We start from the raw sequence: 26208 nt of genomic DNA on the forward strand, positions 1-26208 counted from the left end.
GGTTTAAAGGAATTTTAAATTATTAGAAATAATACAACTAAAATATTTGGTTAACATATAGGAGATAAGCCAAGACATCTAACCAAACAATTAAAAATGCAAAGGCCCTACATGTTCTTCATTTTTATTCTTATCTTGGTTTGATTCACCTTGCTTCTTGTTTCCTTCCAGAGCAATTTCAACTTTGGAAATTTTAGTGTCACCTTAGACACAAACTAGCATTAAATACAATATAAAGCCATGAAATATCTAGTCATATGTTTAACATTTTTATCGTCATCATTTAGTAGTATACTACTGATATACTGGTATAGTAATCAGTTACATGACTTAGATGATTTGGGCATTTTCCTGTTTAAAACATATTCCCCTAAATTCTATTTAAACATGTACAAATGTTAAAATAAAGCTTATAAGTAATAATATTTAAATGATATGTATAATGTAATGGATTATGAGCTTGAATTCTAGAATAATACAGACCTTATTTGCATATATCTTTGGTCAAGATATTGAATACTTCCTAATCTCAGTTTCTTTACCAGTGAAATGGGATAATATTTTCCTGTATAAAAAAGGTGTTATAAGGATTAAATGAGATGATATATACAAAATACTCAGCATAGCACAAGCTGCAATTATAATTATCTCCTGGACTTAAGGGTTTTAAATGGGCAGAAGAGAGCCTAACAAATTCTTTCATATTTCAAGTTAACAGGTAATTTTCATGGGTGTAGAAATTGCATTCCGTAGTGCAAAGGTGTATGACAAATAGAGAAACCCATCTTAATTCGAGTTGAACACCTTTTTGGGGAGCCAATTCCTCATATTTAATGCAAGCAGAAAGTCTTTATGAAAACAAAATATCCTTTCAATATAAAAACCTTTTCTTTTGCATGTCAGATTACAAAAACCTATGTTTCAGTTCTTACTAAAATTAAAATAATGTATTTCTCTATTTCTTTCGATTCCATAAGAGTTACTAGAGCTTTGCTTTTATGGCAGGCATTGATAGTTATTTTTGAAAGGAATGAACTTTCCCCTTTGAAGGGGAAAGCCATTGTGTTCTGGAAAAATTGTAATGCTTGGTTATAATAAAGAGAGTTTTACAGCAAAAATGGATAGTTGGGGCATTATAAAGGCAGGTAAAGTAGTTGGTCTAACAATCATGATCCCTTATAACCTCTCATACCGCTCAACAAATACCACAGTGAATTAAAGGTTCTAGTCTCAACCTGCCTCTGAAGTGATGTGTGAATCTTGTCTAAAGTCATTTAACCTGCCCAGGACTCAAGTTTTCTTATTTGTTAAATGCATGTATGTATAGCTGTCCTTCCTACATCGCATGGAGGAAAAGGGTCAAGTGAAGTAAAAGCAGCACTAAAGTAGCCAGGAGCTCAGAAACCCCCAAAGAGAACCTTTGCACCTTGTAAGTAGACTTCCCTGGTTTGTGGATGCATTTATGAATGTGCTGTCAAGGAAAATATGGGAGAAGGATGATGAGGCAATTACTGATATGAAGCTGTCAAAAGAAATGCTGTGGAACCTTGAAAATAATCAAGCTAGCTCTTAAGGTCCTATTGAGCAAGAAAGAACATTTTAATTATTCTCATTACATCTCCATCGAATGAGAAGGAAGATATGCAGCAGGTTAGACCAGTGCTAGATTACCCAAAGACAGCCTAAGAGCATTCAGAATGTGCTTATATACAAGAAAAGAAGGGCCATCTAGAAATAAATAAATGACAGTTTGACATAGTTGTAATCACAATATTGTTTAATTTTGAGTTACACAGCCAGCTGGATGGGCACTTTTTTTTTGTCCTTAGGGTTCCAAAAGACTTTAAAATAGCAACTTCCAAGACTCTACCTTTTTGTTCCTGTTTCTTGAATATGTCTCTCTGTCTCTGTTTCTCTGTCTCTCTTTTTGCCTTCTTTTTTCTCTTTCTTCCATTTAACTTTTCCTCTGTTTTTAAGACTTTTCCTCTGTTAATTTCTCTGTACTTTGTTCTTCCCCTCATCTCTTTTTTTCATTTCTTTCCTCCTCTCTTTTGTTCTTCAAGGTCTGGGTCTCTAGCTACTTTATTATCCCACAGTTGTGAAAAATGGATTGACAGTCTTTGTTAGCAATATTAGCTTGTTAGATGAACAATTCTATTAGTAATTTTTATATGACCAAATGAGTCAAGAGTTAGAATTGGGAATTCCAAATGGAAAAAAATGAAGGATATCAAGGAAGAAGATATCTGGGATTCTTTTTTGGTCTAAACAGAATTTATAACATCCTAGATATTAGAATATACTGGCCTAAAAATGTTTTAATCCATAATTCATCTCCTTTTATTAATAATCTAAATCCTGAGTATGTCAAGGAGAAAGGATTTCTTTTAGACCATAACACCAATAACAGCCCCCACTTTTACCCATTCTCCCATTCAAATTGGATGTTTTCAAACTGTGCTTCAGAGATTGGGAAGGAAGTGTGAGTTCTTTTGGCAAAGAAAAACATAGAGGTGGAAGCACAGCTTATTATTTCTACACTAAGAAAGTACTGCAAAAGTGGTTTCTTAGCATCAGTTGAAATGGCAAGAATTGCTTTTCACATTGTTTACTTGATAGTCTACCATCAGTATTTCATACTCTTATTATCTTAAAGGGTATGTGGTGACCTCTGACTTCTTTCCTGCCCAGGTAAATCATTTCTTATTCATTCTTTATACCCATATGGCCATATTATCGATGTATAGAGATCAATCTAAATTGTCTAGTGTTTTATAAAATCCTTATAATCTACAATGTTAGCAAATTCACACTTTTTTCTAATTCTTCCTTGGGAAGAAAAGCCAAAATGATTAAGAATCAAAAGTCACAGAGTTGGTGACCAAGATCTTTTTTTTTTGCATTTGCATCTTTTATTTTTTAATTTCTAAAATTAACACACAATAAAATCATTATATTTTAGAGTTACAATTCTGAGTTTTAACTACCACCACAGGATATAGGACAGTTATATCAACCTCCCAAATTCTCTTGGTCTCTTTGCCGACCCCAGAAAGGAATTCCCTCACCTCATGCCCAGGAAGTGTAAGCCTGGCTGAGGAGACAGTTGAAGCTGAGAGGGAAAAGGAGCCAGGTGCCTTGCATTTTCACAGGTGTTCTTTCAATCCCTCCTTTTTAATGTGGCTGTCGACTCTGTTGAGTGTCCTTAAGTCTAGCATTTATTTGCTCATACTGTAGAGAGTAAACATGTGGCTTTCTTTTTATATTAATTCTTCATTTTATTTTGCCAGAGTAAAGAATGAAATATTTGGCCAGGCATGGTGGCTCAATCCTAGCACTGTAATCCTAGCACTCTGGGAGGCCGAGGAGAGAGGATCACTTGAGCTCAGGAGCTTGAGATCAGCCTGAGCAAGAGCAAGACCCCGTCTCTACTAAAAATGGAAAAAAATTAGCCACACAACTAAAAATAGAAACAAAATATTAGGCGGGCATGGTGGTGCATGCCTGTAGTCCCAGCTACTCAGGAGGCTGAGGCAGTAGGATCGCTTGAGCCCAGAAGTTTGAGGTTGCTGTGAGCGAGGCTGACACCACAGTACTCTAGCCCCGGGCCACAGAGTAAGATTCTGTCTCAAAAAAAATAAATAAATAAAAATAAATATTTATTTCCTGCTTTTAATTTGTTTTTTAATATTTTGATTGTGACTCAAAACTTTACTACTGTTTATGAGTCCTCCATAGGTTTTCATTATCACGGTAAAATGCATATAACATAAAATTTTTCATATTAACCATTTTTTGAGAAATAATTCAGATTCAATTTTGAACTTTTTTTCTTTTTTTAAATTTCAAAATATTAAGAGGGTATATATGTTTTCGGTTGCATGGATTGCTTTTGTAATGCTTGAGTCACGGCTATAAGCGTGCCCATTACCCAAATGGTGTTCATTGTACCCGGAACTAGAAAAGGAAGAGCAAACTAAACCCATATTAACCACTTTCAGATGTACTGTTCAGTGGCATTAAGTACACTTACATTGTTGCGCAGTCATCACTACTATGCTCCTCCAGAACATATCTCATCATCCCAATCTGAATTTATATACCATTAAACAATAACTCCTCACTCTACCCCCAGCCACTGCTAACCAGTATTCCACTTTCTACCTCTATGAATGTAATCATTCATACTTCGTATGAGTAGAATCATACCATTATTTGGCCTTCTAAATATAGCTTATTTATTTAGCATATTGTCTTCATTGTTTCATCCATGTTATAGCATGTGTTAGAATTTCATTCCTTTCTAAAGCGCAGTAATATTCCATTGTATGTATGTATCACATAATGTTTATCCATTCATCTATCCATGGACATCTGGGTTGTTTCTGTCTTTTGGTAATTGTGACAAATGCTACAAATGCTACATGAACAAATATCTTGGTAAGATCCTGCTTTCAATTTTTTTTTTTTTTTTTTTTTGCTATATACCCAAAAGTGGAATTACTGGATCATATGGTAATTCTGTGTTTCTTTGGTATGAGTTTTTTTTTTTTTTTAATAATTACTACGCTAATGGGTGTAAGGTGATATCTTATTGTGGTTTTGGTCTGCGTTTCCCTAATTATTATTGATGTTGAACATCTTTTCATATGATTATTGGCTAATTTTATATCTTCTTTGGAGAAGTGTGAATAAGAGTTTTAAAAGGAAAGCTTCTAGAAATTGATTGCTGGATAATATTTGCTTATTAATTTTTTTTTTACTTTAGGCAGGCCGTTAATATATCTTGAATGAAAAGGGATAAATGAATAAGTACTATCTCCAATTAACATCCAGAGCATTTGAGTCTTTGTAAGCACTAGATTTGCTATGTTGGGGCAGTTTTCTTAACCTTGCTAAGCTATATTGTCTTAATATGAAAATAAAATAGTAATATTACCTGCCCCATAGAATTAATATGCAGGTTAAATAATCATGTAAAACACCCTTAACACAGCAACCTATCAATGTGAAATTAAAATTTAATAATAAAAACATATTAGCTAATATTTATAATTATCTAATACATCAAGTCTTAAATACTTTGTGTTTCTCTACTCCTGTTCATATGTTAGGAGTTCTCTTTTACAATAATCTAAAATATATTTTAAGAATATAAGTTTCACAGGATCTAGTTCAGTTGCTTTCAAGAAATATTTGTTGTTAACTAAATGAAAGAGCGAATAAATGGGTATGTGGTGAGGGGGAGGGGAAGTACACACATAGGCAACTTTGTTGTATTTGACCTGCATGGTTTAAAAGTTTCACTCTGTGGCTTTTTTCATTACAAGTGAATCCAACATATGTGTTGCCTCAAACACTATTGGATTGATATTTAAAGAACTGTTAAGTCTCCGGCAAGGTATTGAGTTTTTTTAAAAAAAAAAAAAAAGAGCAAAAGTTTTTCTTCTTGATAGCTAAAACAACTAACTATAGGTGATTTTTATCAGAATTTTGTTTTTTTTCTGATTTATCCTGTGACATTAGCAATATCATATCACGTATTATCTGTCAATAAAATAATATTTACTAATTAAATTGATGAGAATATAGCATGGAATTTCTATAGGATTTTGTGAACTTTTTATTAAAGTTCATGGAAGTGTGATATACTAGAAAAGTATAGGATCAATGGTAAGTTGATACGATGTTTATATTCTTTAATAGGTAAATTTTCCCAATTATAGGAGAAAGTGCTACTGGAAAAATATGTGTTTCCTGTACTAAAATATTTTTACTTTAAATCAGATTGACTTTATCTTTATTTTTTTTAATCACCCTTTTTATTTTCAAACTGGCAGATATCTGAGGTTGGTGTTCACATACTGATTTCAACCAAATGTCTAAGTGTAGGATCAGAAGAGGAATAAGAGATGATCCAAATAAAAAAGAGAAATGTTAGATTTTTTTAAAAAAAGCTAATTTGTCACTTCACTCATTGAGTATGAACTGAATAGACTTCTAACCCTTAAAATACTTTTTTTCCCCTCTTTTTATTGCCTGGAATCTTAAGAGCTTTATCATTTGCAGTCATAAAATGAAAATATACACCAAACCCTCAAAGGGCAAGTATGAAATTAAATTATATTTGGGCAGCTGTAACCTTTTAAAACGATCAGATTCCAGTTAATGTATTTCTTCCTGTTCCAAGTGCTGCCATGGTGTTTGATGGTGGGAAGCAGTCCAAAGGGCATTGGGAGATAATAAATTCACTGTAAATTTCACCCCAAGGCATGTCTCGATACACCAAGGCCTCCATTTAGCAAGGCTGACCTAAAACTCTTGTCACATCCAAAGGTCATTTAGGTTGGGGTTGGTGTGTCCCATCTATCTTTCCTTGATGTAAAGAGTGACAGTTGAAACAGGATTGAGCTCATAAACAGTCATCTGAATATGAAAAAGAAGCTAGCTTTGGAGTGGGAGGGGAAAGTGAAGAGAGAGCTACCTTTTACATCAGGACTAGCAAATGCTGTGCTTTTTGCAAAGTCAGTGAAGAGTTGATTGATCTCCTAGCTTCTGTTTTAGAGCAACTGTTAGCTTGAAAGAGGAGGCATTGCTGGATTTGGTTGATTTTGAATCTGGTACTCTTTCCCCTTGTTTTTATTTATATTTCTTTCCAAAGCCGGGGGTAATGGTTAATAAGCATTTTTAAAAGAATCTGATGTTTCATTCTCCTTTTATGTTAAAATAATACTTCTTCCCCCCTTTGCACTTATTCTCTTAAGTTTAATATACCAACATATGAGAATAAATTGGAGAAAAGTTGTTTAAAAGAAATAAAGCTTAATGTGGTCCTGGAAAATAGTGATTTTTTTCCTAATGCCCTTTTAATCATGTATTTTCTTTTAAATTGGGGTAAAATATGCATAACATAAAATGTACCATTTTAATACTTTTACGCGTACGATTCTGTAACATTAAGTATATTCACAGTGTTGTATAACCATCATCATTATCTGTTTACAAAGCATTTTCATCATCCCAAACAAAAACTCTGTACCCATTAAACAATGATTGGCCATTCTTCATTCCTTCTTCTCTCATTTCCTGGTAAGCTCTATTCTACTCTCTCTCTATGAATTTTCCTATCTTAGGTAACTCATCTAAGTGAAACACAATATTTATCCTTTGTGCCTTGCTTATATCATTTAGCGTAATGTTTTCAAGGTTCATCCATGTGGTACCGTGTATCTTTCAACCATATGCTTTTAAGAATGCCTTCGGTTCTTTCAAAAACAAAATTTATTTATAAATGTTAAGAATCATGGATATAGAAATTCCCAATCATAATAATCATTAATAATGTATAGTGGCAAATGGCGTAATATGTAGTATCTACTGGATAGAAGTAATGAATGATTAAACTCTTGCAAGTCTTGTTGGGGATAAAATTTTAAAATATTTTCATGAAGACAGAGATAGTTGTTCCAAGTATTTAGAACAGTGCTTGTTACATAGTAGGTGCTCAATAAATATTTATTGAATAAATGAATCAATTTAAGGCAAAAAAAGCAGAAGTTAAAATACTTGATTATTTCTTACTACTTTGATGATACATGAGAAATGTTGCCTGTGAAATATAAAATGAAGCCTGTTGTGATCAGAAAATCTAATGAAATTATAAGTAAATTGTAAATGCAAGGTGCTATTGGAGTGTGTTTAGTTATTTTAATTGATTTAAGAGTTATATGTGTTTTGGGTAGTGCAAATGGCTCATTTTTGCTCTACCTTTTCTTATTCTTTTTTAAATGGTCTAGAAAAACCTAGCTTGGTAACCATGAATTGAAGCAAAGAATAGAATTTTATATGATTAAATGTGTGGTATAAATTATATAGGAAAGAGCAAATATTTAAATAAGGATGAGATTCGGAATGTTGAAAATTACATATTCAGCTTTATTCTATAATTGATTTGGAATCAATTTAAATCATGTAAAAATGTGATTAGGTAAATGTTAAAAGTGGATTGTAGGTGAAGCAACCTTCCCCATCTATTCTTCATATTGTATCTAGAGTAATCTTGTAGAAATGTAAATCTAATTATGTCATTCGTTTTCTTAAATTGCTATCGCTTCTCATCTACCTTTCTAGACATTACTCTTACCACAATGAGCCTCCCTGGCTTCCTTTCAATATTGCAGACTTGTCATGTTCACTTCCAGCACAGACTTGTTCTCCAATCCTTTTTCATACTGAATATACACAATTGTATCGGGTCATTCTTCTGACCTCCAAGTATTCATACTTACAGGGCAGTCTTTCCTGATCTGCCTGCCCGTAGCATAGCTTTCTATTTCATGCTCCCACCACAACATATACTTTTATTTTGTAGTATTTCTCACATTTGCAATTTTACATTTCATTTGTATAATTATTTCATTGAGGCTTTCTCATTCTATGTAAAAAATCTGTGCAGCTAAAGACCTAGAATAAAACCGGTGCTTTATATTTTTTGAATGAATGAAAGCACAAATGATAAAAGACAATAAGTATAACAACTTTCTCCATATTTCACTACATTGTTCACTAAAATTCTTGAAATGGCTAAAAAAAGTTAGCGAATTGAGAAGAAAACCAAACTGAAACATTTTTTCCAGGGAGTGGCCAAGGGGAAGAAGAAGGATGAAAGATGCTATGAAAAATTTCCTCATGGATACTTCACTTCTTTTCGGCCCTGCATCACCAATAGTTCTCTCTTTTTTTTTTTTATTTTAGCAAATTACAAGGATACAAATGTTTAGGTTACATATATTGACTTTGCCCCACCCAAGTCAGAGCTTCAGCCCAGCCTCTGTTGGAAGTACTCTCTGAATTACCCTTTGCTGGCTTGCCTAACTCTTTGCTTCAAAGCACACAGACCCTACTACTGCATACTACTGTATTAAAATGACCAGAAAAAAGGTTCTTAAAGCATAGTGGTTAAGAGTTATGAGCTCTGTGAAAAATCAAAAAGACTTAGATTCCAGTGTCAGCTCTATCTCTTACCTGTGCAACTCTGGATAAATGACTTTTACTTTCTCTGGGCCTCCCTGTCCTCCTCCATAAAAGAAAAATTATACCTATTTCCTAAGGTTGTTGAGAGGTTCAGAGAGATGGGGCATAGGCATGGCACACATTCTATAAATTTAGCTAGCATTAGTATTATGGCTGCTGTTGTTATTCTGTGTCCAGATTTTACCCGAATTTTGATTAATGTATCTTAGTTTCTATACTCAGAGAGCCAACACTAATATTGATATGCAATATTTTCTTAATCTTAAATGTTTATGGGTGGGGGAGGGGAAGGAAGGAAAAAGTGAGAGGGCAATCACAGGAAGAAGTCCTTGTTTTAAAAAACCTCTCATATGTGTTGTCTATTAGTACTAGCAGCAAAACAAAACAGCAACTTAAAAAAAATAATAAAATAAAAGCCTAAATGGTTTTATGCCTTTCTTCAGGGAGAGTAGAATTCTGTTACCACTGATTCAAGAAGTCTTTTCCTCTTGAAGCCTCTAACCCCTCGTCTTAGAAACTATCCTTATTGACTCAGCAGTTATGGGAAATTCCTTTTTCCACTGGCCAGCAGGTAGAGGCATTCCACCGCTATCCCACTGCCAAAGAGATGAATTTATTACATAAAGCTGAAGTTTGGAAAACATTTTTCCATAGTAGCATAACTACCCATACGATAAGTTTATATTGCACATACTAGAAAGGAGAACTACTTAAGGTTACTCACACTTCTGATACAATTAGTTGTTTAAGCTTTGGCAAGTTATTGAACCACTGTGAGCCTTCATGTCTCCCACTGAACACACAGAATTCTTACGGTGATCCTTGAAATAGCATGCAGACTTCTAGCAAAGTGATTAGCATATCACAGTCCCTGAGAAAATCATGGTTCTTGCAGTTCCTCTCCCTGTATGTGCCAAGTATTTTCCAGCATCCAGCAAGTATGTATTCCAGAAGTGAGTATGTTTTTAAAATATGCAAAATAGCATATAGTCTGTTTTAATAGCTGACACTCAAGTTATCTTTGTATCAAGTTAGAATGCTATTAAGAAAGGGTTTGATTACCATCCCCCCTCCCTCAATCTGTTGGGATAAAAATGAACAATGATTTCACAATTATGAACAGAGCCAAAGAGTAGTGTCTTTGCTTTAAGAATCTTTCTGATAATACTATAATTCTGATAATACCCATATTAAATCATGACTATTTGGTAATAACAGGATGTTTTCTCCTGGTGAACAAACCTTTCTTTTCTTATTGTTGCTTTGGAAGGAATTTTACCAGTATTCCCCCCCCCCAAATTAAACTGATTAAAGATGTAAGTGTAGTCACTGATACATAAAGAGATTTGAAGAACCTTCCAGCCAGTGTCCTTCCTACCTTGCCAAATGGAGATGTATTTACTGGTTGGTGACCTCAGGAATAGATGCAGAGTGTTCATCCTCCCACGTTAATGAACAGCAAGTCTGGAGCGGCATAAAAAGGGTCAATCGAATAGGTCATACATCATATGGGGAGGCAGATGTTGGAACATATTGTAATGGATTACTGTGCAGTACATGAAGATGGCTTATGGAGTAGAAAAGCGGGGAGGGAGCGAGGGAGAGAGAGCTAAACTATCAGTTGGTGTTTTCTTGCGTGACTCTCTCAAAATATATCCAGTTCTTTAAGAACTGCTTCAATTATAAAAGTCAAAATGTTTTTTTTTTCCTAGCTGTTCAAGATTTATTGGTGTGTAATAAAATGAAGAAAGCCTTTTAAAAACCCAGTACGTTGGAAGCGTTTCTTATTTATATGCTTTAGTATCTTGCAGTGTGACAGAAACAGCATGAGAGCATCCTACCTGCGAACAAGGTCTTAAGATTTAAATAAGTTCAAATGTATCTTTAATTTTTAGCAGGATGCTATCTTCACACCTTCTCAGCACTCCACCCCTCATTGATAGCTCCATATTCCATCTAAGTGTCACACTGAGACCGAATTTGGAATAGAATAATAAACATTGTCTATGTATTATTAATATTTGGTGATAGCAGCTTTACATAAAACTATAGCTTCTGTACATATATTCACAATAGCTTTTTAATAGTAAAACCACACTATAACCAGATTTACTTAATTTACTTTTGGTTTGCTGTTGTTGTTGTTGTTTTTGAGACAGAGTCTCACTCTGCTGCCCTGGCTAGAGTGCTGTGGCGTCAGCCTAGCTCACAACAACCTCAAACTCCTGGGCTCAGGCGATCCTCCTGCCTCAGCCTCCCGAGTAGCTGGGACTACAGGCATGAGCCACCATGCCCGGCTAATTTTTTTGCTATATATTTTTAGTTGGCCAATTAATTTCTTTCTATTTATAGTAGAGACAGGGTCTCGCTCTGGCTCAGGCTGGTTTCGAACTCCTGACCTTGAGCAATCCTGCCACCTCGGCCTCCCAGAGTGCTAGGATTACAAGCGTGAGCCACCGCACCCAGCCCATAATTTACTTTTATATCCCAGCTTTTCCAAGACACATGAGCCAGGACTGATACCTTCAAGAAGGTATAGGTTATAATACTAGTAATTTCTGCCATAGAGCCCATACGAGCAAGCCCCTTATTTCCTCCAGCATGCTACCCAATGGCTCACCTGTTTTCTTGGAAGGCAGAACATTTCTTTTCTTTAGCCTGTAACATTTCTTTTGCCCTTGTGGCTTAACTTCCTGCCATCTCGAACTCGCCTCTGGTGACTATCCAGCCTTTTGGGAGGTTTGTCCACTCAGGTCATTTTCTTACATGACCTGATATGCCAAACTCTTACTCCCAACAACTCCAGCTTGTTTGTTTTCGAAATAATGCTTCATGGACGTAATGACCATTAGCTCTACTTCATACGGACAAATCTGTAGTAAGTCTGAGTTCATTGGCTCTTTCCTTTTAATGCATTTCTTTCTGGCCTTCAAGTTTCCTTAGGAATTGTATTTAAATACAAAAAAGATCCTAGATCTCCCATGTTGTGGGTCCTCCAAGTTTCTCCTCTCAGTGACTCTCGTCTCTACTCTACCCTGACTGCCATTCCTTTAAGGATGAACCTTTCCCCAGTTGGAACTCTAAACTGGAGATTAAATGACAGTTCTTCTCACCTAGGTACCTTCCCCTAACCACTTTCCCCCAGGGTCTGTGGTAGAGCTGGAGAAGCAACAGGAGGAATGTCTTACACCCCCAGGCCCCACCCACTTCTGTGGATTAGCCGCCAAGGAGGTTAGCAGATAACTCTTCCCTTCCACACTTACCCCTTTCCCTTTCATCCTCGCAGAGGCTTGACCACCAGTCTCAGTCCTGGGAGCCGTCTGTCAGCCTTGACTGTCTAGTCATCATTTTTTTTTCCAGGAGTCACCTTAGCGGTTAATGAAAGTCATCAACTTTCAGACGTCTACCTTGGCATGCCCAGCATTCCTTGACACACATTGCTTTTTACAACCTTCATTGCACTTCCCTTTTCTATTAAGATTTTTGAAAATTAAAAAAAATAGCAAATTGACTTATTGTGTAAGTATATAAAAAATTCATTTGAGAGGAAACTGTTTATTTGTATTGCTCTTTTATTGTCATATTGTTTATTATTATCAATCTTTTGATAATAGCTATACACAACTGTTAAACTGGACCCTTATATAGTCTCTGTGATAGGTTTTACCCTTTAAAATAAAATTAAAATATATAAAGAACTCTTACAACTCAATCATAAGACAGCCCAATTTAAAAAAAAAAGAGCAAAAGGACCAAGGCATGGTGACTCCTGCCTATAATCCCAGCACTTTCAGAGGCAGAGGCAGGAGGATCTCTTGAGACCAGGAGTTTGAGACCAGCATGGGCAATATAGCAAGACCCCGTCTCTACAAAAAATAGAAAAATTTGCTGCACATGGTGGCACATGACTGTGGTCTCAGCTACTCAAGGGGCTGAGCAGGAGGATTGCTTGAGGTTTTAGTGAGCTATGATGATGCCTCCACTCAACTCTAGCCTGAGTGATTGTGCCGGCGGGGAAAAAAAAGCAAAAGATTTGAATACATACGAATACATACATTTATCAAGGAGAAGACATACAATGGCTAATAAGCACATAGAAAGATACTCAGTGGCATTAGGGAAATGCAAATTAAATTTAAGATACCACTTCACACTTACTAAAACAGTTATTATTTAAAAGGCAATCCAAGTATTGATGAGAATGTATAGAAACTGGAACCCTCATACATTGTTATGGGAATGTAAAATGGTTCATCCACTTTGGAAAACTTTGGTAGTTTTTTTAAAAAGTAAACACGAGTTTACCATATTACTCAGCAAATACAATCCTAAAAATTGGCTAGCCAAGAAAAGCGAAAACACACAAAGACTTGTACTGGAATGTTCATAGCAGGACTATTTAAAATTAGAAAACATGCAAATTTTTTAGCAATACAGTGCAAGTGACTACTCATACATGCTACATCATGGACAGAAATCAAAATATTATGCTAAGTTAAAGAAGCCAAATCTCTCTTCATCCTCTTATAGAATTGCCCCAATAATGGTGACTACAAAATAAATTGACCTTATAGCTGGCCAAGGAGAAGTAGAAGGAACATGCTGTTTTATTTTAAAAGGGGGAGAAAGATCTCTTAAAACAATATTTCTTCTATTATATACAGAAAAATATTAAATGTTTATATATATTTTTGTTGTTGTACTTGAAGATTGACTTTATGACTTTCATGTTTGTACCGTCTACCTGGAATGCCCTTCCATTCTAACTTCATTCTGCACTTTCTTAAAGACTTATGCATAGCAGAGTCACAGCCATATCATTTCCTAGCTCCTACCTCAGAAGCTCTTTGTACATCAGTCACAGTCAAGAAGATAAACCAGACTGAAGCCACTCCTTCCTCTTGAATGGAACTGGGCTTGGGAAGAGAAGGAGCACAGGCTTAGGCCCAAATCTGCCTGTCCCTATGCCACCACATTTTAACATGAAGCTACAAGGAGACCAACAGTTCTAAATTCAGACCTTTCCTCCAGATTCCCAAACTGAAGCCCCATACTTATTAAACAATAACCCCCCCATTCCTGCCTTCCCTCAGCCCCTTGCAACCAACATTCAACTTTCTGTCTCTATGCATTTACTCTAGGTAGTTCATATAAGTGAAATCATACCATATTTGCACTCGTCCTTTTGTGACCGGATTATTTGCTCAGCATAGCATACTATCTTTAAGGTTTGTCCGTGTTGTAGCATGTTTCAGAATTTTATTCCTTTTTTAAGGCTGAATAATAATCCGTTGTATGTATGCACGACATTTTGTTTATCCGTTCTTCCATCGATGGACATGTGAATTTTTTCCATCTTTTGGCTATTGTGACCAATGCTACTGTGAATATGGGTGTACAAATAGCTCTTCAAAATCCTGCTTTCATTTCTTTTTGGTATCTAACTAGAAGTCAAATTTTTGGGTCATATAGTAATTCTTTAATTTTTTGCGGAATTGCCTTATTATTTTCACAGGGGCAGCAGCATTTTACATTCCTTCCCAGTAATGAACAGGGTTTCAGTTTCTCCACATCCTTGCCAACATTTGTTATTTTCTGGTTTTTCGATAGTAGCCATCCGAGTGAGTGTGAAGTGGTCTCTCTTGTGCTTTTGATTTGCATTCAGGTCATTTTGAAGGTAGATTTGTCAAGATGGGAGAACGGAACATATTTTATTAGACAGTTCATGAGCATGACTTACAAAGTGTAAATTTTTATATATTTAGCATGTGAGTTTCTATTTGCACTTTTGCCCTGGTATTCAGCAAATTTAAGGTCTATCCTATTTTTTCATGCAATATACTTGAAGAACATAGAAAAGAAATGCTGACAATGTTAGGAAAAGTCCATGTTTAAACTTAAGTTGCTCTGATAATTTTCTGTGAAGAAACATTATGAAAAATAATGTGCAAAGCAAATTTATTCGCATTGAAACATGCTGATATGTTTTGAAAGATTTTCTCCAGTACATTAGTTTCTCTTTAAACTCCACATTTAAGTTACATTAAGAAGCTGAAATTAAGCTATAAAGATAACACTTATGGAGCCTTGAAATTGCTTTCTGAATTTTTCCTCACAAATGCTATTCCCTGTCTCTTCCCTTTAAAAAAGGAAAAGAAGAAATAAACATACACTTTTCATACTTATATACCTAACACGTATCTTTTTAGGTTCTATTTAAGCTTGAAAAATTCATATTTAACTATTTTTTAAATCATAATTGATGACAACATACACATTTTTACATCTCTATTCCAAACATTTAACTCACTGTATACATGTTAACTGTTATGGACAAATTTCAGACTCTGAACTTAAAAAAAAAATCAAATTTCTATATGTATATTTGGCCTGGAAGGTGCTATTAATCAGGAAGATTTTAGTTCTGTGAGGTTCTTTTTCAGAATGTAGGTCTATATGTTTGCTTATGTGAAATTTAAAAGTGACTACTATTTATTTCTGACTGAGGACTTTGTCACTGAGGATGATAAAGGGCTATACCTTTATCCTTATTTGTACTTAAACTTTTGGGGTGAATTAAAATAAATTCACTGGTCTTATTTGATTAAACATTTAAAATATCCCAACATCCCTGATTTGATTATATGAATGTATCAGATTATCACATGTACCTTGAAAATATGTACATGTAATATATCAATAAATAATATTTAAAATATGTAAAATTTATTCATACTCATTTATAGCACACTTCTTTTTTTTCTCTTTTATATATTGGTGTTTGAGGTGAGGTTTCATTTTGAGAAAAGGATTTTACTATAAAAATAATGTTAAACAATTAATTTAGCAAAACCAATATTAAATGGTTGTGCAGTCTCTTAGTACTCTCCATTCAGATGATGGCAGTATAAATGTTTACATATTGTGTTTAGGAATCAGTATGTTTTATCATATAGCATTTAAGAAAGACACATTTTGGGGTTAAAATCTTGATGTTCTTTTATTTATTTTTGTCTTCAAATGTCTTTTGTGCCCGGTTCTCCTACATAGTTTAATGAAGTTGGTGATTTGGGTAGGAGAAATGTACTTAAGAAGACAAGGGGAGGGTAAGGATAGAGAGAAGGTGATGGACAGACTTACTTTGCACTGTCTTTACAATAAAGTAGGAATGAATCTATCTTCTAAGCCATGCCTAAAGTAGAGGAAGATAGCTGGATCAAATTATACACTGTCTTATACCACTGACTCCTGTGTAAATGACTGTATATAGAGTCATCTCTGTCTCCTGTGCCTTTATCTGGTTTGCTTGGGTGTCCTAGGGAGATGTCATAGTAGATCCCAGTTAAAATAGAAAATTAAAGATCCAGCAGTCTCACTACTGGAAATACATCCAAAGGGTATGAAATCAGCATGTCACAGAGCTATCAGTACTTCCCTGTGCATTTCATTTTTTTGCAGCATTATTTATGATACCCAAGATATGGAATCAGCCTTAGTGTTTATAAGTGGATGAATGGATAAAGAAAATGTATTCTATATACATAATAGAGTACTATTCAGCCTTTAAAGAGAGGGAAATTCTGTTATTTGTGACAACATGAATGAATCTGGAGGGCATTATGCTTAGTGAAGTAAGTCAGGCACAGGAAGACAAATACCAAATAATCCCACTTATATGTGGAATCTGAAAAAGTTAAACTAACAGAACAGAATGGTGATTACCAGGGCCTGGGGGTAGATAGAGGTTGGGGAGATGTTGGTAAAAGGATAATTTTTAAAAATAGAAAATTAGGCTTGATCTAACTAAAAGAAAAGGATCCCAAAGAACAGCTTAAATTTCTAACAACTATAGTTCCTACTAAATACCTTGTACTCTCTATTAACAATAAATAGTCAAGACTCAGCAAGTCAATAGCATATATTCATTTATCAGAAAGAAGGCATTTCTCATCTATCTTTTCTAAAATATTTAAGGATATCTATATGCTTAAACTCTTGGTTCTGTTGTCTTTTGAAAAAATCCTCACTTTTCTCAAATAATCTTCATACCTTTTTGTTCCTATTTCTATGTTCGCTTATTTGGTTACTGTTATAATTATGCCTACATTGAGAATATTACAGTTTTTTTGTGATTAGCTGATAAGATTTATATTCATGTTTCTTTGCCCTCTTAATTAAATGAAATGAGTGAGTAAATGAATATGGGTTTTATCTCTATCTCTAGTGACCCTTTCTTTCTAATTCCTCAAATAGAAACATGCCAAGTTCCTTCCAGATTTTTAAAATTTGTTTCACGTATAGATGCCATCATTATTAAATACATATTAAATATGTTTGTTGATAATAAATGACATTACTTTATGTAGTCCATTTTTGCCTTTGTTCCATTCTACTTTTCCTTGTTTTTAGGATTTTCTGATGTAGCATTGAATAATAGGGACATAATCCCTGCCTTCAAGGAGTTTACTAGTCAGTAAATAAGTGGTTTGGGGCAACAAATTGTGATAGATGTTTTTGTCAGTGCCTAATGCTTTGAATCCAAATACTCCAGATGGCAGTTAGACACTAGGCTAGTAGCCAATGAGAGAAGTTGTGTTTTTAGCAGTTTGGAGAAAATAAGCTATATGAGAAGTGGCAAAAATTTACTACCTCTAGGAACTAATGAAATAGTCTAACTTAGAGTATAAATAGGCTGCTTTGTGGAATTTCTCCACTACTAACACTGTAAAGTACTTACTTAGGATACTAAGTAAAATGGGTATCTTCATATGAAAGTACAATTAATACTTAAGTGAACATATAGGAATAACATTTATCGGATGTCGGGTGGGTGGGAGTGGGGAAGGGGGGGCATAGGCAATATACATAACCTTAACATTTGTACCCCTATAATATGCTGAAATAAAAAATAAAATAATTAACGGTGGCATAAAAGCCATGTTGTCCAAATATAGCTGAACTAATTTTTCCCCAAATAGCAACAATTGATTAGCACAAAGTTAAAATATCTGTTCTTTATCATCCCATCAGACTTTTTTTTGACCTGATGCTGGATCATCACAGCTCAGCAGAAAGAATACGTATTAATGAACTCTCAACCCATTGCCTAGCAGTGCTTTGGTTCACATGATAGTAAATTATAAGAAAAAAATACCAACTAGGCTTGGCTAAGATAGATGCAGATAAGCTCATGTTGTTGTAGGTAGGGAACATCATACTTTTTATTCTTTAAAAAAAGTGTTTTAATTAGCTGTATTTTATGGGGAAGTCCATGATAGAATGGCTCTGGCATTTTCGCAGTTACAATGCAAGAGTATGGGAAAATCTCTCTGTATGAATTAGTTTTTCCTTTAAAAAAACAAGAAAAAAATATATTATGTGTGTATGTTTGGGCTGTCTTACAAAGATTGTATGATAATTATACACAAATAAGAATAGATGATAGGTGAATACTTACTTATGAAATGAAGACTTACTATAAATCATATCGTTCTGTTCCTCTGTTCCTTTTTTATTTTCCCATTAGTTGGCAATATTTATGTGCCCACTCTACTATGAACTTGAAATTATTTTTTCCATCTTCATTTTCACAACTGTTAATTTCAGGTTCTTATGATCAAAATCATAACTGCTAAATGTTGACAACCTCGTAGCTGATATTCCTGACTTATCTTTATCCTGGTTAAAAGCATCATATATATTGCCCTCATACATTCGTTGCTTTCTCCTACCTACATATTCAGTTTAAACTTTTTCTTTAGTTCAAGAGCTTCCATAAGGTGACCTTGGCCTACAAAACCAGGGCTGTTTTCCTCTACCAAGGCTATACACTGCAATTAGGTCACTGTCCTTAAACACTGTGCTTTTTCAAGGGACTTATACACATTATATGATTTATGTCTCACAGCACCCTTATAAAGTTTTATTTATCCCTGAGTTTACAGATTAAGTAATTGTGCCTCACAGAAGTTGTCCTAGGCCACATAGTTTGGAGCTGGAATTAGAACTCGGTTCTGCCTGTATCCAGAGCACTTACTTTTTACCTGTTCCACTAGAAGTAGAAACTGTGGTCCTTGGAGGAGTTTAAAATGTTGAAGAGACCAAAATGTAGGTTATGGAGCAATTTGAGACAAAAATGAGAGTTGCTTGTGCGTGTGTGCATTTGTGTTCACATACTTGTGAACATTGAGTACCAGGAAGACACTTAGTAATCAAGAATAGATTCTAACCTAATCTTATATGATTGTTTTCTTAAAAAAAAAAAAATCTTGTCTAGAGGAGAAACAGAGATAGATGAAGTGAAAGGGTATAAGAATCAGTATTTTAAGTAACATAAATACTAGAAAACCTTGTGGCATTTTAGAGATCACAAGTCCCTAACACATTAGTTGCATGTTAAGAGTCAAGTTATTCTGCAAGGCTAACCTGCTGTGAGTCTGGCTAAACTAAAGAAGTGAGCACGCTATTTCAGCTTCAGCCTTTTATGTTTAGTGTCTCTCAGTTTGTTTCTGGTGTACAGAATAACTTCACTGTTTTTCGCAAAAGTACATTTATCATAATACACCTTTGAGTTTTAACTGCTATCCTTTAAAGAAAGATGTTAACCATATTTTTGTTTTAAAATATATTTAAAACGTAAATGGGTTATATAGTTCACCAAGTGCTTGTTACTTCAGATGTCCTTCCAATATTCACTGGGTTTCACACCCCTTCCCCCTCAACAAGGTCAGCCAATGGTTCTGTGACTGCAGACCTCACTCAGTGCAGGCACCTGTTATTATTCTTGATTTTGCTTCAGGAGCATGTGATAAATGAAAGAAACTATTAATCATTTCTTGACTCCTTTGTTTTAAAATCAGTCAGTACACGCATTTTAATGGATAGAAAAAAATGAGCCTAATTTTTTGAGAGGTTGAATTAAATGAAGTCACAGCAGCTTTTTTTTTTTTTTTTTGTAAGTTGTCCACTCTTACATATATAGCCCAGTGGAACAATTATTGTCAATTCTTTTAAGACTACTGAAATTTCCTATTAATTTTTCAATGGCCAAATTAGGATCCAGCAGCATCAAAAATGCCTGGTTTGATCTTATCTGTACAGACCCAAAGTATGTTAGATTCTCTAGGACTTGAGGCCCTTTTTTTGCTTCTGGAATGGAATGGAATGTAAATTTTAGGAAAACATATATTTGAAAGAAATCAAAATGTGTTGGAAGTAGGTATTTCCTGGTCCTACTTCCATATCTTGGCAAATCAAGAAAATCTGATACACTTGGAGAATGCAATGATCTGGGAATAGTGGAGAATTAATCACAGTTGGGGAAGAGTGACACAAAAATGTGTCCCCTCGCGCAGAAGCCAAATATGAGGAAGAAGATAATGGAAGATTGGGGAGAAAGAACAGCTCCCTCCCTACTGTTAGCCTAGTAGGCTTATGAAATGTTCATCATAAATTACTTCACATCTCTGTATTCTGTGGAAATACTATCAAGGCAGATGATGTTATACTCAAAGAAATATTAGTATGTTTAAATGAGTCTTTCTCTTTTACAAACTTCCATTTCAACTCAAAAGTATTTATTGGGGCAATTTAGCCCAGATACACCTTACTTTCATATTTAAAGGACAAAAATAATGCATTTATTTGAATGAGAGAAGAATGTATATGACTTTTTTTATTCCAAGTATATATCATCTCCCACCTTTAAATTCAATAAAATGTTTTAGAGTTTTTATACTTGTATTTTTAACAGTAGTGCTTATACTTCTCTGGAAGTTGTGAGTCTGTGTATAGTGACTAATATTTAAACATTGAATAGCCTGTAATGAATAATTGGTTAAAATATATAATTATCTAAATAACACATATAACCCATAATTTTTAAAATATTATGAAACAATTCTTTAAGAATCAAAATTAAATTTCTAATTTTCTTTGCATTGTTTTACCTACAAATGTTTAATGTCCCATGTCATCTTTAGTAATTATGAAACAATCTCATTTTTAATATATGCTGAACCAATAATAGAAATTGTTATCCTATAGTAATAATATCCAGCACAACCATTTTGAAAGACAAAGACACAGTATATAATACAATGTGAAATTCATAAAATAGTTATTTAGCTAGTTTGTGAAAATACATATATGTTGAAAATTCAGTGTTAGCAAATGTATTCTACTGGGAAAATTTTTAATTTGCAAAGTGATGTCCTAGGAATTGCTTATTTTCTCAAAGAATTTATAAACAGTTCAGTATGATGACAGAAAAAAGACTGCTTTTCTAATTGCAGATATAATGCATAGATTTTTAACATAGGTGTGAAAAATGGATCAATTCTGACAGTTTTTTTAAAAGTACACTTCCAAGCCTTCATATTTGAAGTGAATTATTCTTTTACTCTCTATGTAATCTGAGACAGAAATTAATTCTTATCCTTCTTATTGACTACAATAAGAAAAAATATAATTATTCCAATACAAAAAAACCCTTATGGGGACAATCATTGATAATACAAATATCCGTCTCTGATTTTTTGATCTTTCTCTGGAATGTACCTTACATTACTTTGCATAAAAAGAAGTTGTAATTTTTATCAATAATTTTAATCTCTTATTTTCGTTTAGGTCATAGTATCTGGAAACTGTGAGCATGCATATGTATTTTCATTTAAATATGTGCTGACTTCAATTTTCCTTACATCATTTATAGCGAGACCCCACTTGCCAGGATCTTTGGCTTATCCTGAGCAATTTTATCTTTCAAATTTTCTCTTTCAGAAAAACATCAATATAATCCAGATAACTATTTCACAGTACTTCTCCTTGGGAGCTTTTTTCCTTAGCATCAGTTTGCTTCATTATAAAATTTGTAGCTTGCCTAATGGTAACTACATGTGGAATCTCAAGACAAATGTGAAATAGGAAATTGTTTGTTGGAGGCAGGTGTTTATTTAATAATTGCTTCCTCATACACATATACAAAGGGCTAAATGGAGATGGAAGGAGTATTCATCTAAATATTTGCTGTCATGATTTGAGTCTAAAGCAACCTTGTTTTAGGATACTATATCATATGGCTATCATAATCAAAGTAAAATTTTTCTTTTAATTTATTAATAACTTAGAGAATTGTATTGGTTATTCAGTAAGAATTATAAAGTGATGGCTTAGTGGAAGAGTGTGTGTTTTACACGGTATTGCTTTAAACCCTAATGCTCCAGATAATTTGAGATTCGTCTGTGTTTATATGTCATGAAGTAAAGTGAACTTCTGGCAAGCATCCAGTTAGTTCTTATCAGTGTAGGTAGACTGACCAGATAATCTTCTTCAAATACCTTCCTTCCATTCCCTATCAGTGCCTTTTTCTGTATTTCCACACAAGTGATACTCAGAAAAATTGTCATAGGTGCCCATTTCAACAAGTCAAAGAGAAAAAGGTAGACAAGACTTGAACCAGTATGTGTAGTCAGAAAATTACTATGTATATGAAGCTGTACTTTGTGTAACACACTGTGTAAATTTAAAGTAGAGCAAAAAGGGCTCTTGACCAAATATAATATAATTACCCTCTGTAGACATTGGAAAAGATAAATATGGATGACTGTTATTTGCTTTGAGTCCCAGGACGTACTAAAGCTGAGACCCTTTATAGGCGGTTTCTGTCATTTGTCCTGCGAGAAGGAAGTCGAGAAAGTTGAGGTGGCAGCTTCTTCCTTTAAATATTCCAGGGCACTAAACAAAAGCACCCATAGGACAAATACCGTCTCTGAATATCGATACTTTCTGAAAAGTGTGTTTATTTTATTATTCATAGTATTTCTCTCTCTCTCTCTCTTTTTCTTCTGTAGCAGTTATATGCTGCCCAGCTAGCTGCAATGCAGGTATCTCCAGGAGGGAAGCTCCCAGGCATACCCCAAGGCAACCTTGGTGCTGCTGTATCTCCTACCAGCATTCATACAGACAAGAGCACAAACAGCCCACCACCCAAAAGCAAGGTACTCTTTTGAAGTAGCTACCTGTCCTGCCACTTAGATTTTTATTTTTCATTCAGTGGTATTTATTGAATGCCCATTATATGCCAGCAACCAGCCTAATCTCTGGGTATACAAGAAGGTAGGAGTCTATAAAGGGCAAATAGGTATGAATGTAAATTTACCAGCATACCTTTAGTCATTCATTTATTCATTTATTTAATAAATATGTATTGATAGCTATAGTAGGAAATGTGAGTGATAAAAATATTTATCAGATAGGAATACTGTACCCAAGGAGCTTACAGTCTTATAAAGTAGTATTTATAAAAATAGCCAATTAGCCATATCCCATGGGACAAAATAATAAATTTTATAAAGAGTTACAGATAAAGTACATCAGGGGTTATATTAAGAGGAAGAGATCCAGGCAAGGGTTTGCCAAAGAAGGGACAACTGAAATAAACTTTAAAATATGAGTAGGATTAGGACATATATAAAGTGTTTTTTAAAATTTTAATAACTGTTATAATATGACACAGTATAGATATAAATTTAGATATATCACCAACCCAATGAAATTATCATGTAAAAAACTGAGGATAATGGTATTACAAGTAAGACTATTTAGAAAGAGTTTTGTTTTTGGAGCTAAAGAAACATTTCCTGAGAACACAGGGAAAAGGATCAGGGGAGATTAAAATAATGTATGTTTCTTGACCTAAAAGGAGAGAATCAGGAAAAATGATCTAAGGTATTTTTGTATTTGTTAAGATCTTAGTTAGATGATATTGTATAAATACAGTAAGTTTTCTATGAAAGAAATAAAAAGAGTTACCATAAAGTGGTATTCCCTGAGGTTAATCAGGGAAATAACCACAAATATTTTAAGTGTATTAGAAAATTTTGAGTAGAAAACTAACACAGTTAATTTAGTGCCAAAATAACTTTTTTTTTTTTTTGCTGATTTACCTAGAAAATTGCTTCCATTCTCCATCTAATTAATGTTATGTTGAAGCAGGCTAACAGGTTAACAGTATGATTCACAATACTTAAATACACAGAGAAAAGGATTAGGAAGTATTGAAAGAGAAAATTTTAGAATTTTAAAAAATCCTTCTCTAGTACCCTGATGTCTCTACCAGGAAGTCTTTCACTGTTGCTATATTACTCCAAAGAGTGAATCAGGAAGAAGACATCGATCAGTCAGCTGGGAGAGAGCACTTCAGCCTCCTTTGTTCTAGAATGTACTAGTCCTTTTCCATATTATTAAGAGAGAAATAACCTGGACAAGGACCTTGGATCATGATTCACCAGCATATGTGCAAATATATATGGAAAAACACTGTGCACACTACAGTGGCATTAGGGAGTATACATAGGCCACTTTTAAGATCTATTTCAGCTGTTTAATGGACCTTGCATGTTCTGTGCTTAATGTATGTCTAATGCCTAGTCTGCTTTTCTTTATAATCACAGCAGCATGTAAGTTTTTAAAACTTGGTTATAATAACATTTGTTAAATAAAATTTAATTTTAAAGCAGTGATATTTTGGCTCCTCTGTGGACCAGCACTCTTAATGTATTACATGCACAGGCTAACTCTGAGTAAGATAAATAGCTGTAGCCATATAGTGATTGTCACACACAGCTACTTTGGTGAGTTATTATTCTCTGTTTTTTTTTCCTTGATTTATTGATGTGATTTCACATGCTGTTTCATAATGATGCTTTACATTAGGATATTTCATTTATGATTTTAGGTTATGTAGTTCACTTTTAAAAGACATATAGATTTTTTTCTTACCCCTGAAATAACTTTTTATCATTAATATCTTCTCACCAAATCACTTACATGAATACAAGTAATCATGAAGCTTTTGATGTCAATCAGCCTCATCCATTTATGTCTGTTAGTTTGTCCACTCATTCATTTGTTCATTTAAATATTTATTCAGAAGTTGCTACAGTGATACTTTCTTAGGTAACCATGGCAAATGCCAAAGTGACTGAAAGTTTGCTTTCCCAAGATTAGGAAACTACTTTAAGAGCCATATGTTTCTGGTATGTTTCTGATAATATATTATATATATAAGCTATATATTCTGATAATGCAGAAGAGACTGATTATTTCAGTAAAGTTGGAATTCTCCTACATCCCATGGCTTTGTATATCTTTGTTTATTTAAGAGTAAGTGAAAAAGTAGGTTGCATTTCTGTAGACATTATTATACATAATTTAAAATATATTTCAAAGTTCATCTTTGAAGTTCAATTACTTTTTGAAAAATAGCCTTCATTTTCTATCATATAAAAATTTTCTAAAAGGTAGATGTTGTATTTCTTTACATGTGCAATTATTGTAAAATACATAAAAAGTTTAACCAAGAATAAAGTGCCTCTTTTTAAGTACCAACAACAATTTAATAAAAATATTTCCTTTCTTTGCTCAGTGTCCTCTAGCATATTGTCTATAACCTCTTTTATTGTCAGAAAAGGTTTCTTAAATGTGCTTGTATTTTACCTCAACAGTAAAATGTGTGGGTTAAAAATAGCCACACCAATAAGTATTACTGTTGTCATTTTAACGAAGAACAGGGCCAAAAAAAAAAAAAAAATACAACCAATAGTAAATAAAGAGGACCCATTACAATACATGAATTTACTTTCTCATAGCCTGGAATTGACATTTATACATTGTATAATAAACACTTTGATTTCACCAGGCTGTTTTATTCATGTGTAATAGCTATCATTTATTATCATATTTATGTTTTTAAGCAATCAATTATTAGTGTCTTGGGGGGTATTTTCTGTGTGCTTTATTGGCAAATTTTCATGTCTGTCTTACTATAAAATAGAATTATTTTATTAAAGGGCTTTGTTGTATTATCTACATATCTACCTAGCATAAAACAAATTGATGGCTTAAGTTAAAAGTGTGTGTTTGCTGTTTGGAACAATTGAATCATAAGTCACATGCAGGTGATGATGTAAATATGATCTTATTGACAACCATCAAAAGCCAACCATGTTCTGAATTTTATTGCCTGCCCTTTTTCCTGGGTGTGCCTTTGCTTTTGACTCACAACTCTAGAGAAGGACACAAACAAAACTTATTTGTAATTTGCAAAAAAAATGGAAGGGGGGAATCAAAGGGAGGGGGCTCCAAAAGACTGTAAAATTGTACAGCATGAGTCCT

The 26208-nt window shown here is 33.9% G+C and overlaps 1 protein-coding gene across 13 annotated transcripts in view; it reads left to right on the plus strand.

The window, feature by feature from the left end:
* SOX5 (SRY-box transcription factor 5) overlaps nt 1-26208 on the plus strand; it is a 1016716-nt gene that overhangs the window by 919288 nt on the left and 71220 nt on the right. For all 13 annotated transcript variants that reach the window (XM_076007578.1, XM_076007575.1, XM_076007577.1 and 10 more), the window contains one exon: nt 22884-23030. In XM_076007578.1, the coding sequence (XP_075863693.1) occupies nt 22884-23030 (147 nt within the window). The remainder of the gene's footprint in view (nt 1-22883; nt 23031-26208) is intronic.

Source organism: Microcebus murinus, chromosome 10 (assembly GCF_040939455.1).
Source record: "Microcebus murinus isolate Inina chromosome 10, M.murinus_Inina_mat1.0, whole genome shotgun sequence".
Classification (NCBI taxonomy): Eukaryota; Metazoa; Chordata; class Mammalia; order Primates; family Cheirogaleidae; genus Microcebus; species Microcebus murinus.